The sequence below is a fragment of the Terrapene carolina genome, unplaced genomic scaffold (assembly GCF_002925995.2).
Source record: "Terrapene carolina triunguis isolate 2854851 unplaced genomic scaffold, T_m_triunguis-2.0 Scaffold131, whole genome shotgun sequence".
Classification (NCBI taxonomy): Eukaryota; Metazoa; Chordata; order Testudines; family Emydidae; genus Terrapene; species Terrapene triunguis.
In genome coordinates this window covers 1,897,409-1,913,142 of record NW_020664482.1, presented here as the reverse complement: position 1 = coordinate 1,913,142, position 15,734 = coordinate 1,897,409, and the positions used below count along the sequence as shown (strand labels likewise).

General features: G+C 47.0%; 1 protein-coding gene across 1 annotated transcript; it reads right to left on the bottom strand.

The window, feature by feature from the left end:
* Positions 1-583: 583 nt before the first annotated feature.
* Positions 584-4,358, bottom strand: AGTR2 (angiotensin II receptor type 2). The gene is made up of 2 exons (XM_024215524.3): positions 4,250-4,358; positions 584-1,930 (listed from the first exon to the last, which is right to left on the bottom strand). The coding sequence occupies exon 2, from the start codon at positions 1,853-1,855 to the stop codon at positions 728-730; it is 1,128 nt and encodes a 375-aa protein (XP_024071292.2). The 5' UTR covers positions 1,856-1,930; positions 4,250-4,358; the 3' UTR covers positions 584-727.
* Positions 4,359-15,734: the final 11,376 nt, after the last annotated feature.

The following is a 15,734-nucleotide window of genomic DNA, read 5'->3' as shown; positions in this document are numbered from 1 at the left end:
TCTTGCTCCACCCAAAAAGCTTTCCTGAATCAAAAGGTTCCCCTCCAAAAATAGATATTTCAACAGTTCTGGCTTGGGGACAATGTTCGAAAGGGTTTGGTTTTGATCCAATTACTGTTTATTTGCTGCAATGGTCCCAGAATCAAACAAACAGGAAATAAGTCCAGTGTTTTCAAAACATGGGGGGGGAGGGTTCTTTCAGAACGCATGAATAATCTGATCCATTAATCAAATACTTTCACTAAATGAAATACAGAACAAAATCTTTTCTTACAAACAGGTACAGTAATATCTGTATTTTACTCATTTTATAACACGATTGACAGCTTTTTGTCATGCCAAACTTTCTTTCAGGAAGACATTTTAATGAGGGGGTGTAATATTCACATTTTTCTCTATTGCACAGTCTTTTATTAGCATTATTTTTGGTCATCCTTTCCTATGTCGTATTAAACTGCATTCACGTGCCCCCAGCTACATACAAGCTTATAATTTTAAAATGTCATGTATAGGTCTATTTTACATACATTACACCTTATGTAAAAATTCTACATTCATTGCTCTTTGCCAAAAGGCAGGTAAAGTAGATAACCAGGTACATTAAAATAAATTCTCCTTTGAACATTTTGTGCCAGAAAATATGGAAAATGGAAGAAGAAGAAAAAAAAGAGGACAGTGTTGTGGCATTAATAGCGTCCAGATGCCCCAAAGAAACCCTGTTTGCTACCTACAGTGTTGGTTTACAGTTCAGTCTTTCTTTGTCACAGTCCCCAGGGGTCTCGGCCTCTTTAAGGTAACTCCCTTTTCTTGAAGAAGAGCTTTGCTGGGTGCTGTTAAACTGATAGACTCGCAGCTTAAACAGATGTTGGAGCTTCTCTTGGAACTGGTGTCCAATGAAACAGTACAACAAAGGGTTGATGCAACTGTTTGCAAATCCCAGGCAGATGCCAAAAGGCAAAGTAGTGTCGATGACTGTTGTAATGTCACAGTTATCAATGATGTTCATCCGAGCCAGGGCATCCAAAAAGGTTAAAATGTGGAAAGGAAGCCAGCAAATTAAGAAAGCCACAACAACTGCAGCCACCAGTTTCAAGACTTTGTCTCTTTTTTGTTTGTTTTTCCTGAATTCCCGTGCTTTCATTAAGTGCATCCAGATCCACACGTAGCATGTGGCTATGACAATTAAAGGAATCAAAAAGCCAAGAGTGTTTTTCATTAAGGCTGTTCCAGCAGACCACTTTGCATATTTCTCATAGGGAAAAGCCATAATGCAAGCATTCACCCCCAAGCTTTCAATGAAGTACGTGTCACGGAAATAAAACGTTGGCAGGGAAGACAAACAAGCGAGGCCCCAAACAAGTAATGCTATCAACGAAGCTTGTTGCAGTGTTCTCCTTTGAGATCGAATAGGATAGACAATAGCCAGGTATCGATCCATGCTCATGCAGGTAATGAAAAATATACTTGCAAACATGTTCAGAGACAGAACGGAACTTGAAATTTTGCACATCACAGATCCAAAAAGCCAGTTGTATCCGTAGGCATAATAGGCTGCCCAAAGGGGAAGCGTGGCTAGGCATAACAAATCAGCCATGGCCAGATTGAAAATGTAAATATTAGCAACGGTTTTAGGGCCGTGATGGCGGCAGAGTACCACGACCACCACACTGTTGCCAGCAAGCCCAAGGACAAAGATAACACAGTAGAGCACCGGAATCAGTGTAAATTGATAATCTGAATATAGAAGTGGACAGGGGGAGGGAGACATCTGCTCAGCCGATACGTTTGTAGCGGAGGAATGTACATCTTGAAGCGTTTCTTCCGTAGTGTTGAGCCTGGAGTAATTACTGTACATCTTGGGGATTGGCGAGGAGATAGTCACTGCCGGAAATTCTTGTGCTAGAGACACCTTTATCACCACATTGTTCACCTGCAGATATAAAACAAGTGTTAGAGTCAAACATAGCCTACAAAATTACCTTTGCTATTCTCAGAGCTTCTATCCCAGTGACAGGGTACAATCAGCACCAAAGAGAGGTGATGGCACGTCCTAATTAGGCCTAGCAAAGGGATGAGCTTCTGGGTTTGTTCTGAAATTCTGAGGAGGTTCTTGCTGTGGGCAGCAGAAGGGAAAGCCCATTGATTCAGGACAAGTCCCAGGCTGGGTTTCTCCTGATTCTCTTCCCCACGTGCTCATCCTGTTTCCCAGCTTTCTCACAGCTGACATAAAACAATCATTCTTTGCACGTCCATGCAAAGAGTTCACAGTGCTTTACAGGCATTCATCTCACCTCCCAGCCAGCCCACAAGCGAGGCAAAGCTCCATTTCATGGAGTGGGCAATTAAGGCATGGAGAAGGCTACAAGGCTTGCAAATGTCACACAATGACTAGTGCAAATCAGGGGATAGAACCTAGTCTCCTGCCTCCAAGTGCTGTGTATTCACTGGAAGAGAAGAACGTGTCAGGGAAGCAAGGGCCTGCTCCTGCTCCCAATGAAGTCAGTGGGAGTTTAGTCATTGGACTTCAGTGGGAGCAGGACTGGCCTTCAGTTCAGTAATGCGACGCAGGAGCAACACCACCACATAGCTACGAATACAGGAATAAAAGACAGACCTCGTTCACATCTTTTGGGGACCTACTTCATGTGAAATTTCAATTCAACGTTAATTGCATGTGCACAGCATTAGTCACATTGTATATTGGAATTGGAAAAGGTTCAGAAAAGGACAACAACAATGATTAGGGGTATGGAACGACTTCCGTATGAGGAGAGATTAATAAGACTGGGACTTTTCAGCTTGGAAAAGAGACGACTAAAGGGGGATATGATAGAGGTCTATAAAATCATGACAGGTGTGGAGAAAGTAAATAAGGAAGTCTGATTTACTCCTTCTGATAACAGAAGTAGTAGGGGTCACCAAATGAAATTAATAGGCAGCAGGTTTAAAACAAACAAAAGGAAATATGTTTTCACATAACGCACAATCAACCTGTGGAATTCCTTGCCAGAGGATGTTGTGAAGGCCAAGACTATAACAGGGTTCAAAAAAGAACTAGATGCGTTCATGAAGGATAGGTCCATCAATGGCTATTAGCCAGGATGGACAGGGATGGTGTCCCTAGCCTCTGTTTGCCAGAAACTGGGAACGGGCGACAGGGGATGGCTCACTTGGTGATTACCTGTTCTGTTCATTCCCTCTGGGGCACCTGGCATTGGCCACTATCGGAAGACAGGATACTGGGTTAGATGGATTTTTGGTCTGACCCAGTATGGCCGTTCTTATGTTCTTATATTTTTATGCAAAAGTTTAATCAATAAAAAGGATGTCATTTTGACATTCCATTATTTGTCGTTATGTAAGATAAAACGACACTTGCTGTTTGTTTAAATACTCATGGAACCATTTATATTTTTGCTACTAACAATCCTTGCAAGGGATAAATGCAGCCCAGCCATTTCAGACCTAGCCAAGGTCTCCGTAAGACACGGGGAGTTTTGACCGGGTCAGGACTGCAGGATCTGTCCCACTGAGATCTAACAATGCTGTTTTATTTAACAAAGGGTGAATGACAGCCTCAAAAAGTCTCAATATTTTCTATCATTTTAATGACTTTAGGCAATTCTTCTCATGCATGATCATGTATGGTTTGCACAAAATATTTTAATACTACAGTAAATAATACACTGCCTAGAAAAATCTGGTAAAATGAACTTTTAAATACACGGTTATCATAATGTAGTAAGAATTAAATTGGCAGCAGATAGATGTATCCTAATACATTAGTGCCTCTTCACTGAAAGTCACACGCACACGATCTTAAACTCAATTTACTGTTAATTAAACAGTTCCTCCACCATGGTGAGGGATTTGGTTTGGTTTTTGTTTTTTAACTGTGTAGATCACCTTTTTCTCATGCCTACTCTATCCTGAAACCTTTTGAAGTGTTGGAAATAAAGCCATGAAGTCTTATCTGTTTGATTTACTCTCAGTAGGACTGTTTTATGTTTACTTTTAGATAAACTATCATGAACTAGCACCAGCTGTTTCTACATGCTCAACTGTCTGCACTTAAATGATTCATTTCAGATTTTTTATTTTCATTTTATTTCATTTTTTGTAAAGTATTGTACTTATGTTTGCTATGCTTCCACTTAAAGCAGCATGACACATTGCCTTATGGTAGGTAAAGCAATGTATTTTTAACAAAATTTTAACAGTAGATAAACAAGAAGTGACGTCCACTTACCTTAAAAGTGTTGGAATTCAAGCTGGAGATGGATATAGAATAACGTGGTCCCTTATTCCACTTTCCTTCTAGCGGGCAACATCTCCAGCTCTCTGCTTTCTTTCTGATACATTCTGTTGTCTCCACCAGGATACTTTAACCTACATAACTCCAGGACTGAAATATGAACGCTTGCCAGTTTGTTGATTTTTTTTTTTTGGCAGCAAAACTGATTGAGAATCCCCCATCCAAGATCATGTGAGTACACGTAGTAAATCAGAAGAGGAGAGAAACAAGAACAAAATGAAATTCGCATAAACATATTGAGCTGTTTTGCTAACATAGATAGTGGGTTCCTTATACTAGGGAGGTACACACACACACACTCACTCTAGTTAATGGTTTTCAGGGGGAAAATCCCACTCTCTTTAAAGGATTCTCAGTCTTTGACAACAAACTCAAGAGAGCAGTAGATGTTTATGCTTATTAAAGAAAACAGGAAAGTCAACAAAGGGAGTAAAATGTGCAGAAGATAATGTAGACTGTGGGAAGCAGGAGGGGAAACTGAGGCGAGCTCACAGTGGGAAAATATTTAATTTGTAAGTGAAGGAAAAACTCAGGGGGCTGCTGCCTTCTGATACACAGTATGAACATACATTACCCAGGTGTCTTAAAACAGGTACCCTGCTTGCGAGATGATGCACAAGAGTCTACGTTTGCAGCAGAGCAAATCCCAGAGCAGAGAGAAGAATCATGCTTCGAGGTAAAGCAACAACAAGCCCATTGTTTAAAAGCACAGCAGAGCTGTAAGCCTGCAAGTTCAAACCCAGATACAACGCACAGCAAATGGTGTACATGAACGTGCTTCCCCATCATTCCCATTTCGTGCTTCTTTTACTTGTACGTTATTTAGTTGAAGACGCTTGTGCAAGCGGATGGGTGCAAGCTAAACATTCACAAGCGCTGTAAACATTTTGTTCTGTTGTTAGAAGTTGCTTTCCTCTGCCGCCCCAAACATCTCTGCTGGGGCTATGTGACCCCTCCTCCCAACGAGAAGGGACACTTGCCATGCAGAGAGCGCCCCAGGCCCAATGCTGGACATTGCCCTTAAAAATGCCCAGAGGGCAGAAACTCTTCTCTGCCTCAAATGCTCAACGCTGCCCCCACTGTAGCTTCCCTCATTGCATGTGGCCTGCACGACACAGCCCCCACCACCAGCACTTCTACGTGCTTCTTGCAGATCCGCATAGACCACTGGTTCTGGAGCGCCAGCTCCCTCGGACGTGCCCAGGAGCCCCAGTGCCAGCAGCCCACTACAGCCTTTGCAACCGACGGGCAGAAGGTCCAGATCCCGCCCACTGCCTGCCACGACCTGGACAGCACTCAGCCCTGCAGCAGTAACAATCAAATACCGCCCCAGAGAAGCTGGCGCTCGGGGGGCTGCTGCAGAGAGCTGCCCCCGTTCTGGTGCCTTTGGGGTTATTGAGACTTGGGGCTGTTCTCGGGGAGCTAGCCCCTTCTGTCAGGCGCGTACGTGATCCGCACACCTCGCAGCCAATACTGTAGTCACCTGGCAGGCAGGGCGGCGCTCCCGTCCCACTGCACGGCCGCGCTCTGAGGCACAGCCAGACCTGCCTCGGGCCCACACGCAGCCTGGTTTGTTATTGCCCTGCCTGCTGGAGCAGCCTGTCTTGCTAGCGCCAGATCACCAAACAATACACCCCTTACAGAGCCGGTGGGAATGGCCCTCTGCTGTTCCCTCACAGCCTAACCGGGTCGTGGCCATGTATCACTTTTGACGTTTTCATCAGAAAAGGGGAGAGAGATTCTCTCTCATGCTCTATCACCTGGCTGGGGCACTGGCACTAGCTGGGACTGCCTAATTCAGAGCCAGCTCACTCCAAATCAGGGACTTGACCCTGGTCTTCCACATGCCTGGGGAGTGCTCTGACCAGCAGGATGGACACAGCCACCCCCCTCTTCCCAAGTCACCAGCTCCACTATCCCTCTGAAAACACAAGTCCATCCGGGGGAAGAGGGTTGAAACATTCTGGTTTTGCTCCAGCATGGAACAAACACAAAAGACTTGGACCGTTGCCATGCAACTGACCTGCCATCCTGGGCTCAGCTCTGACCCTCTACAAACGTATCACATGCTCCCGCAGGTCCTGAACGCCAGCCTAGTGCCTTAACACAACAGCATCCAGGCTTTCTGCTGCAGGGGACGCCAGCGAGGGTCAGCTCTCATAGCTAGTCCCGGGAGGAGAGACCAGGCCGCAGCAAGCCGTGGGAGAGGGAAGGGAAGGAGATTCTTCTGCCAACCCAGATGGGACTGGGCTCTGCCACTTGTAACAGATTAACACAAACCTGCACCCACAGCCCCAACAGAGCCTGGATCCACAGGTGCACTGGGCGGCAGGGGGTGCAGAAGCATAGGCCTGTTCACGCCACAACTGCTGCCCTGTGTAGGGGTTGGACACCTTGTTCTCCGAGTACAGAAAGGAGAGGGAGGCAACTGGTGATCAGTGTCTGCGCTGGCCTGCCCTCCTCCAGCCCCGGTCGCTTTCAGCAGCCAGCAGGACATTAGCTTTATTCTCATCGTGCCGAAGCACTCCCCAGAGCCAGTCCAGTCAGGCGTCTTCCTTGGCAGGACTGTGAGCTGCAGCCCATATTGCAAGGAACAAAAATAAATAAATAAATAATATATGGAGATATACCTATCTCCTAGAACTGGAAGGGACCCCGAAAAGTCATTGAGTCCAGCCCCCTGCCTTCACTAGCAGGACCAAGTACTGATTTTTGCCCCAGATCCCTAAGTGGCCCCCTCAAGCATTGAACTCACAACCCTGGGTTTAGCAGGCCAATGCTCAAACCACTGAGCACGGCCTGCCGGGATCTGGGTTTCATAAGTTGTGTGCGGAGCAGAATTTGGAATGCTTCATACGCAGCATTATTGGCCGCTCGGCTTGATGACTCGCAGCCCTCTTGAAAACACGTTGCAAAGTGCCAAGTTCCTAGGCGCATACTAAGCTTGAGTATCTTGATGGACCACAGTACTCACTGTTTTGTGTAAGCAATCTTCCAGCATTCCAAGCACTGAATTCTATACGGTGTCTTCATATTTTCACTTCATATTTGATGACTCGCAGCCCTCTTGAAAACAGACCCTCTATGCCAGCGGTTCTCAAACTGGGGTCCGCGGACCCCTGTGGGGCCATAAGAATCCTCCAGGGGGTCCGCAAGTCATGTCCGGGACCACCAGCCCCGCCGATCAACTCCTCCCCCTCCCTCCACATGCCTCCTGCATGCCGCGGAATAGCTGTTCAGCGGCAGGCAGGAGGTGCTGGGAGGGAAGGAGAGGAGCGTGCTCGGGGGAAGGGGTGGAAAGAGGTGGAGAAGAGGAGGGGCAGGGGTGGGGCTTTGGGGGAAAGGGTGGAATGGGGGAGGGGTCTGGGGCTAAGCAGGGGTTGAGCACCTCTGGGGAAAATGAGAAGCCGGCTTGGGGGTCCGTGAAAATGGGTTGCTAAAGTTTGAGAACTGCTGATCTAGGCAATAGCCACTAAGAGCTGGAGACCCGGGCTCCAGTTCAGGGGGCTCAGGGCTCTGCTTCCTTCTGTGGGGGTAGCTGAATAGGGCAAATGGTATCTCCAATGCACACTCCCCTAGAGACCGGGGAGCCTCTTGAACAGATCCCTTCCATGTCGCTTGGCCCAAGAGAACATGGGAGGGGAGACGCCACACCGTGCTCCCCTGATGGCAGAGTTAACATCTGCTCGAAAATCCAGCTAATGCTGTTAAAAACCAACCTCCAGAGACTCTTGGGGCTCAGTGCACCCTGGAGACTGACCTACCCTCTCACTCCACGTGGAGCCTGTGGCCAAGGAGAACACGTGGGAATGGGAATGATTTTGCTGCACCTGATCAGCCAATACACAAATGTCTCAGTTTCCAGTGCTGGCTCCTTGCACAAAATCCCATTCCCTAGAAAGCAAATCAACCACACTGCTCGGCAGACTTGCTTTTGAGTCAACGTGTAGTAAAACCTGGCCCTTACCGCACAAAACAACATGATTGAAAAGCAGAGAAACTCCCTTATTCCCTCTTTTCACTGCAGCGCACCTCAGCCAGTGCTTCATGGACAGAACGACCGAACAGACGTGCCCAGGATTTAAAATCTACCGATACGACAGTGACGCTGCTCTGGGGAGCAACGTAGGAAACGAAAACAGTCGCGTGTGCCAGTGAAACCATGCGCCAAGGGCAGATAAACAGCACAGCTGCAATCCTGAATCCAGAGCATCACACGCATCTTTCAGGAAGGACGATATAGAATTCACCCTCCCTGCAGGGTAACTCCCCCGCCCACACATCCCCACTAGCACAGGGCCAGCTCTAAGATTTGGGGACCGTAAATCCAAATCAGAGCCAGCTGAAAAATGATATGTGGGGGTGTGGGTTAAAAATAAAATAACCTTGTTCTCTTGAAATTCTTCATGGGAAGTTTCAAAATTTTTCAGTGATTGATGAAAAACAATTAGTTTTCAAAACAAAAAAATAAAACTGTTCTCATTTTCAATTCAGTTTGGGGGGGTTTCCACCTCCCCCTTCTTTCTCTTTAGCCACTGGAAAAGATCAGGGGAGAAGGAGCAGAAACAAAAACAACAAAAGAAAAAAAGTCTAAAAATGTTCAGGTTTAAAATTTAAAAATACAATCTGAAAAAAAATTTAAAACAGAAAATCTTCCACAATTTTTTTAGAAGGCGCCATGTAATTAGAAACCACTGAAAATGAAAACATTCACCTCGCTCATATCACGATGCTCCAGCACTACAAGGAGGAGCGTAACTTTTGAACGCTGTAACGAGGGTTATGTTTCACTAGGCGCACCGTGCTCTCTATTAGATAATTAGCACCGAACACCTCCGTAGAGAGCGCCTGGCACATGCACATAACACAAACCCGACTCTTTTCAGAGCTGCAGCTGACATCATGTGCCTCGCACACATGAGAAAAATTGCACGTTTTCACAAGCCCACATCATTGCTCGATAGCCCTGTGCTCATGTGCTCCTGGGCGGGAGTTGAGAGAACGTCGCCCTGCAGCCATACTTCTTGCTGCCAGCTGCACTGTACATAACCGCTTCTGACAGCGCCTTTGCCCTGCTTGTTCAAACAGCCGATAGGCTTTGTAACGAAGAAAAAAAATCAGTAGCATGTGAAAGTTTATTTTGCAGGATACGGAGAGCAAATTACTGTTTAGATTGAAATATAAACAGTGTTTTCTTCTCCAGATCCTTTTCCGTTCCTCGTGGACACTTGCTCTATCTGCCCTACCAATACCTCGGGGAACGCCTAAAACCTCACCACGGCTTGTCTCAGAATAGGTCAACCTGGTAATCTGAGGCGTGATCGCAGCAGGGTTAAAAACAGAAGCACAGACACCGCAGCAGAGGCTAGCAATGGGAGGATGTGCCCAAGGGCCCCAGCGCGCTTGTACGGCCCACAGGGAAGCTACCGTCTCAGCATCGTGCTGCTGTTTGTTGCCAGGCTAGAATGGGGAAAGCCATGGTAGCTACATCCACCCATGCTGGAATCGTCCCTCAGATTACAGGCCAGACGTACCCTTAGTAGCAGAGGGATAGGCCCAAAACAGGCATGGCCTCTGGCTCCAGCTCCAGGCGAAAACATCATCACCAGGTGGGTCTTTGCACACTGGCCACACTCCTCGCACACCCATTCCGCAGGGACCTCTGGAGCTGGGCTGGTGGGGCACCTAAGGAGGAGGGGCTTGGCAGTGTACTCCCCCTTTCTCTAGACTCCCCAGAAGCTCCCCAGAGAGATCCCACAGGAATCCAGGCCCACAGGGTGGGAGCGGGCGGGGCAGGGACACCGGCTGATTTCCACTGAGCACTCTTCTTCAAACCCTCCTGGTGCAATCCCAGGGTGAAACGGCCCTTACCCACTAGATCAGGAACCATGCTTTCGAGGGGCTCCAGCAGCTGGGAAGACCAGCCTGACGCATGGCGGCAAATGGCCCTTTTCCTCTCAGACAAATGACAGGCAACCTGCAGGTTTTTGGGGACGGGGACAGGGGCAAGGCCAGCCAGCCCTACTGATGGACAGATGAGCAGGAAGCGCCTTCTGTTTCAGCCCCCTTACCTGAAGCTAACCCAGCTCGGAGCCTGCGTTGGACATGTACACAAGCATTGGGCCCTGCACGTCTATTGTGCTCATCTTGAGCAGAGGCTCATCTTGCTAACATCCGGCCCAAACGTTCAACGGGTTGGTTGGAAAATTACAACAGTAAAAAAAGCTGATTAAGGAGAGTAAATATGAACCCATAATTCATCATATTGTTTTTGTAAATTAATAAATGTACATTAAGGAGTTTGTGAGTGGGGTTTCACGGGGAAGCCGATAACTGTTGCTTTCCCAGCCCTCGCCTGGAATATTCCAAACAATGTAATATTTCAAAATGTTCTAGCAACTTGTCAAGTCGTACTCTTGAGGTTAAAACCTCCTTGGCCTGCCAAATTCCTCCATGCAGCTCCAGATGCACAAGGCATTTGTGGATTTAATTTGTTTCTTTTAGGAAAAACATGGGGGAAACTCATGTAAATCTCCTCCCCAAGAAACTGCATCAAATGTAGGTCAGTAACCCACAGCAGAGTCCCACTCCGGATGGACTTAGAACAGGATGCCGAAGTCGGAGAGCAAGGTCTGCCTCGGCCACATGCCAGGAGCCCCAGGGACTTGCCAAGAGCACACGCACTCTTGAAACAAAACGTGCCTTTATGTTTCACTGGCTTGCGGCCACTTTGCACACACACCTTGAGAGTGACCTGCCCGCAGCTGCTTTCTCACAACGCTTCATACAAACAGAATGAGACACTCCAGGAAAGGTTTGGAGATTTTTAACATGCAGCCATCAGTGAAACGTGGGCGCTCATCTATCCCCTCCACTGTCCAAAGGCACTTCCTGTGGAAAGGCCTGGCTTGCAGAGTCTCTTTGGAGGGATGGGGCGGGCTGCGGAAAGCCAGTGTTCTGGATGACTACCCAAGTCCTGCTTGGGCCCATCATCTCTGGTCCTGGCTTTGCATGGGGCGGTCTCCAGGCTCTCCCCTCTCTGGAATGGCACTGCTGGTCCTGAGGGTGGAAATACAGACCAAGGAGCCCAATGATAATACAAATCAAACAACACTAGTAAGACTTCACTGTTCCTGCAGTCAAATAGAAAAGGTACCAAAATTATCCGAGCTCCATCTCTCCTCATTTAGAGGTAAGAAATAAGGTTTGCTGCATTGATAGCTCATTGGACCCACAAGGAACAACAATCTCACCAAACACTAGGAGAAGTAGCTGATGCTAATAGTACGAGAGAGAGACCAGGAGAGAGTTTGGCACAGTGGAATGAAACCATCCCGGGCAGTCGCATTTAAACCAGCCACGCCCTCCACGGATGCTCTTTCACCTCTAATACGGTCAACAGCAAAACCCAACCAGGACAGGAAAATATTAGAAACGTGACCAAACAGGTGGATCGTGGCTTGGGTAAAATACTAAGCAGGACATTAGACATCTCCAGCTCCATAAAGCCTCTGCAGTGGGTCTGCTAGGAAATAAATCCCAGGGAGCATCCAAATCGCTGTCTGAAGAACAGTCAAAACAGGAATTTAGCCTGTGCATGGGTCTGAGACATGGTACCAAATGAACTGGAACGGCTCAGACTTCCCATGCAAAGTGGAATGGCAAGATGTCTGAGCCAAAACACTTGGTGTATGTACTCTAGGAAACATTAATACCAGAAGCAACAATGGGACAAAAGAAATAATCCCCATGAAACACAAGATCTATGGCCCTCATCTTGGGAAAATAACCAGGAGACTGGCTATAAGACACAGATGTGTCATGGTGGAAACAAAATGAAAGACAGTACATCGGCAGTAGCAAAAGCCAGGAGTGTGAGCAAAAGGTGACCCTTCGACTGGAAATTCCTCATGGCAGGAACCTCGTCTTCGACCTGTCTGTAAAGCCCCACACACACTTATGGCACTATGTAAATAATAGAGTTACTGTCGAGTTGGGCAGCCTTGATTTCCTGGGGCTTTCACAAAAACAAAACCTCTCTGGGTACGGTATACTGTGTGAACATCAAGTGCTGGAGAAGCAGAGCGCGGGTTGCATGGAGCTAGCTGGAAACGCAGCTAAATCAAGCAACATTTGGCGCAACGGCAACATGCATTATTTTCACAGCTAGTGCGAAGCGTAGGCAACTTTGCACGTCATGAGGCTGCACAGGGCCAACCTGCAATTATCAAAAAATGGTTCTGCATGATGCAGCATCTTGCAGTGGCTGTCTGTCTCCCAACCGTGCTGTCACCGCAGCATGCGTCTGGAAGTTATAAAAGGGCTATAAACAGACAAAGAAATGGAATCACTGAAGCCATAACAAGATATAAATATGATATTTATGATATCCAAAACCGCTATGTGTTTAAGGAACATTTTGAATCGACAGTATATTCCTCAGCCCCAGATGGTTCTATTTTCCCACTAAGTTTTAGTCCCACTAGGAAATATCTGGCAATAAAAAACAATTCTAAGAGCAGTATAAATGTTGAAATCTGAACATTTCCATTAAGAAATTAACTGCAAAACAGCCAGCATGAAAGGGACGGGAGCGGAGTTGAAATCAGGACCCTGAGAGTGGCTATGTCAAGAGGCCCAGAAGAGGAGTGGTTGAGGAATGGATAAGTCCTCCCGTGGGCAGAGCTGCTGGAGTCATGAAAACAAGCACAGAGCACTTGTAAAGAAGACGGGCAGCACATCAGCTGATCTACCTTGGTCACTAGGAGCTAGCTACAAAAAGTAAACAAGAACAGAAACGGAACATCCCTGGCTGGAAAAACAAAGCACCTTGCCAGCCCCCTTGGAGAAGGGTAACCCCTGCCCGCCTGCTGAGGCCCACACAAGGTCTCAAAAGCACCAGATGGTTGTAGTTCTGCTGACCTAGGTCAAGGAGAAGCCAGTGGGACACTGCCTCGGGGAATGGTGCACAACACAACGTGCTGCGATTGCACAGTGCGTGTCGGCACACGGGGTGGGAAGAAGGAATGTGTTTGGCTCGGTGCCGTCAGAACACACTAGCCAATACTCCAGACATGGGCACGGATGCAAACAGCCAGTAAGGTCTAGCTAATGGCCCCAGTGTGCATGTTTCTGTGCTCTGTCTGGGGGAGGGGGACAGGTTCTATCCCCCAACCCTCAGGGAAGTCTCCTGCACAGAGCCAGACCCTTCAGGTTTGGGGCTGAAAAATCAGCATTTGGCCTCTAGGAGGGACATCTGCAAATTGCCACATGTCCTCCTAGTTAAACAAATGGTGTTGTTTCCAGCTGGGAGGTGGAGGCCATTACCCAATGCTGCAGTCCCAGCCAAGCTTCCAGAGAAGAGTTGTTCTTATGGGGCTTTTGTTCCTCTTCTTAAATTCTGAAAGGAAAAAAACCAAACACAAACCGCAGCAAACAAAGGGATCAAAGGAAGAGGGCGCCTTCTAATCTGCTGCTGCTACAACAACACAATGCACATTGGTAACGAGATTCATCTAGTTCTCACTTAAGTTCAGGCAGAGCTGCATTGTATGTCTTCTGCTGCTTTCCAGACACAGCTGGCAAGGCCAAACGGGAGCGAGACCATTGTGAGAGATGCAGGGAAGAGGGAGGAATGGAAGGAAACCAAAATCTGGAGAATATAGAAAAGAAAAGCTGAGACAAGAAGGGGTTGAAAACAGACGGAGAAATGAATGGCAAAGGGGAAAAAAGCATAAAGGAACAGAGACATTGAGGGAGAAGGTGCTTTTTAAAACCCCTGATTAAAACTACTAAATTCCAGTATAGGGAAGAAGGAAAAAAACCCTGGAATCATTAAAAATTAAAGAGCAGAGATTCTGTCACTGGTTATTTTGTTACCATGTCAGCTGTGATCAGTTGTCTAGTCAACTTGGCGTCTTAAGCTAAACAATGAGATCTCTCACTGCCAGCCATCAGTTGCCAGAGATATGATAATCAGTCCCCAGAGGCCTCTCAGATATTCACCATGACTCAGATAAATTCTCCACTCTGGGGCGGGTGGAGTCTGACAATGGGTCTGCACTGTAGCAGGCCCCCCACTCTCCTGAATCCACCAAGCACATTGGTCAGCAAGGGGTCTGCACTGTAATGCACGCCAGCTCTTTCTAACGGCAGCCCAGTGTTTCCCTACTAAATACTGTATTGGGGGGAGCAAAGGGGGACTGGAGACTTCCCTGGGGGGATGTGGGTACAGAGGTCCTCTGAGATTGGAGGCTGTGTCATGCCAACTGAGACCATCCCCTGCCCCAAGTACTATGGTCGGAGCTGGGCCAAAACCCCAGACCTGCAATGTGGGTCTGGATCCAGATTTTGGATGTGCCTCAAAGTGCAGAGCGGCCGGGATTCCACGTTCTCGTTCAGTCCATTACAGAGACTGGGGGTTGGGTCGAGAGTTCAAGCAGGCCCCAAAGCTCAGGAATGCTCGGGTCGTAGGCTGGCTCATGAACAGCTTTATAAGACTGCAATGAGCAAACCCTATTACCTCGAAGGAGGAAACCACTACAGGAGAAGCCAGAATACCTTCTCCTGTATTAGAAATGAGTAACACTGGGGTAAAGGCAATGTGCGGCTTGTAAGATTTCTGTGCTTCCCCCCACATTGATGATTTGCCATTTACCTTCCAATTAGAGAGAGAACATTTCAAACAAAAATGCAGATTCTGGTCAACTGAAATATTTAGTGAATTTGTGCCAAACTTTGCAAATTGTTTTGGTAAAAAAAATATGGAAAAAAAATCCAAAAGGTCTAAGTGATTTGTTTTAACAATTTTTAAATTAAACATTTCAAACTTTTCAATTAGAAATGACTCTTCATTTCGAATTTTACTTCAATTTTATTTTAAAAATTTGTAAAAAAGTTAAAGAAAAAACCCTCAGAAACAAAAATCTCCTGTTTAAGGTCAAAAGAAATGTGGTGTTAACCTAAAATGATTCTCCCCTCCCTCCATTTTTCAGTTCAGTCACTGAACCAAACAATTGGTCATTCTCAGAGCTTTAATTCCAATAGCACCCCCCAGGCGCCATGTGAACACATAGGGAGAAATAGTCCCTTTGCCCTGTACAGCGTAAACTTACATCCTAAGGCCCTGGTCTTGCAGTGAGCTCATGGAAATGAACACTTATGCCCATGCAGGGCCCAGCTGAAGTCACTGGAGAATCCGCTCCCACGTTGCTCATTGTAAACTGTGGACAGCTTATACGAGGCTGGGCTGGGCATTGGAGAACTGGTGCCAGAGTAAAGTCCCAAGAAGCATGCATCTGGTTTTGCTCAAATGAGAAGTCGATCATTCAGGCCTTATCTCAAGCAATCACTGTGTCAGGATCATTTCACGTTAGAGTGCATTCCAGGCTGCCAAAAGCATCCATCACTCTGACACAAG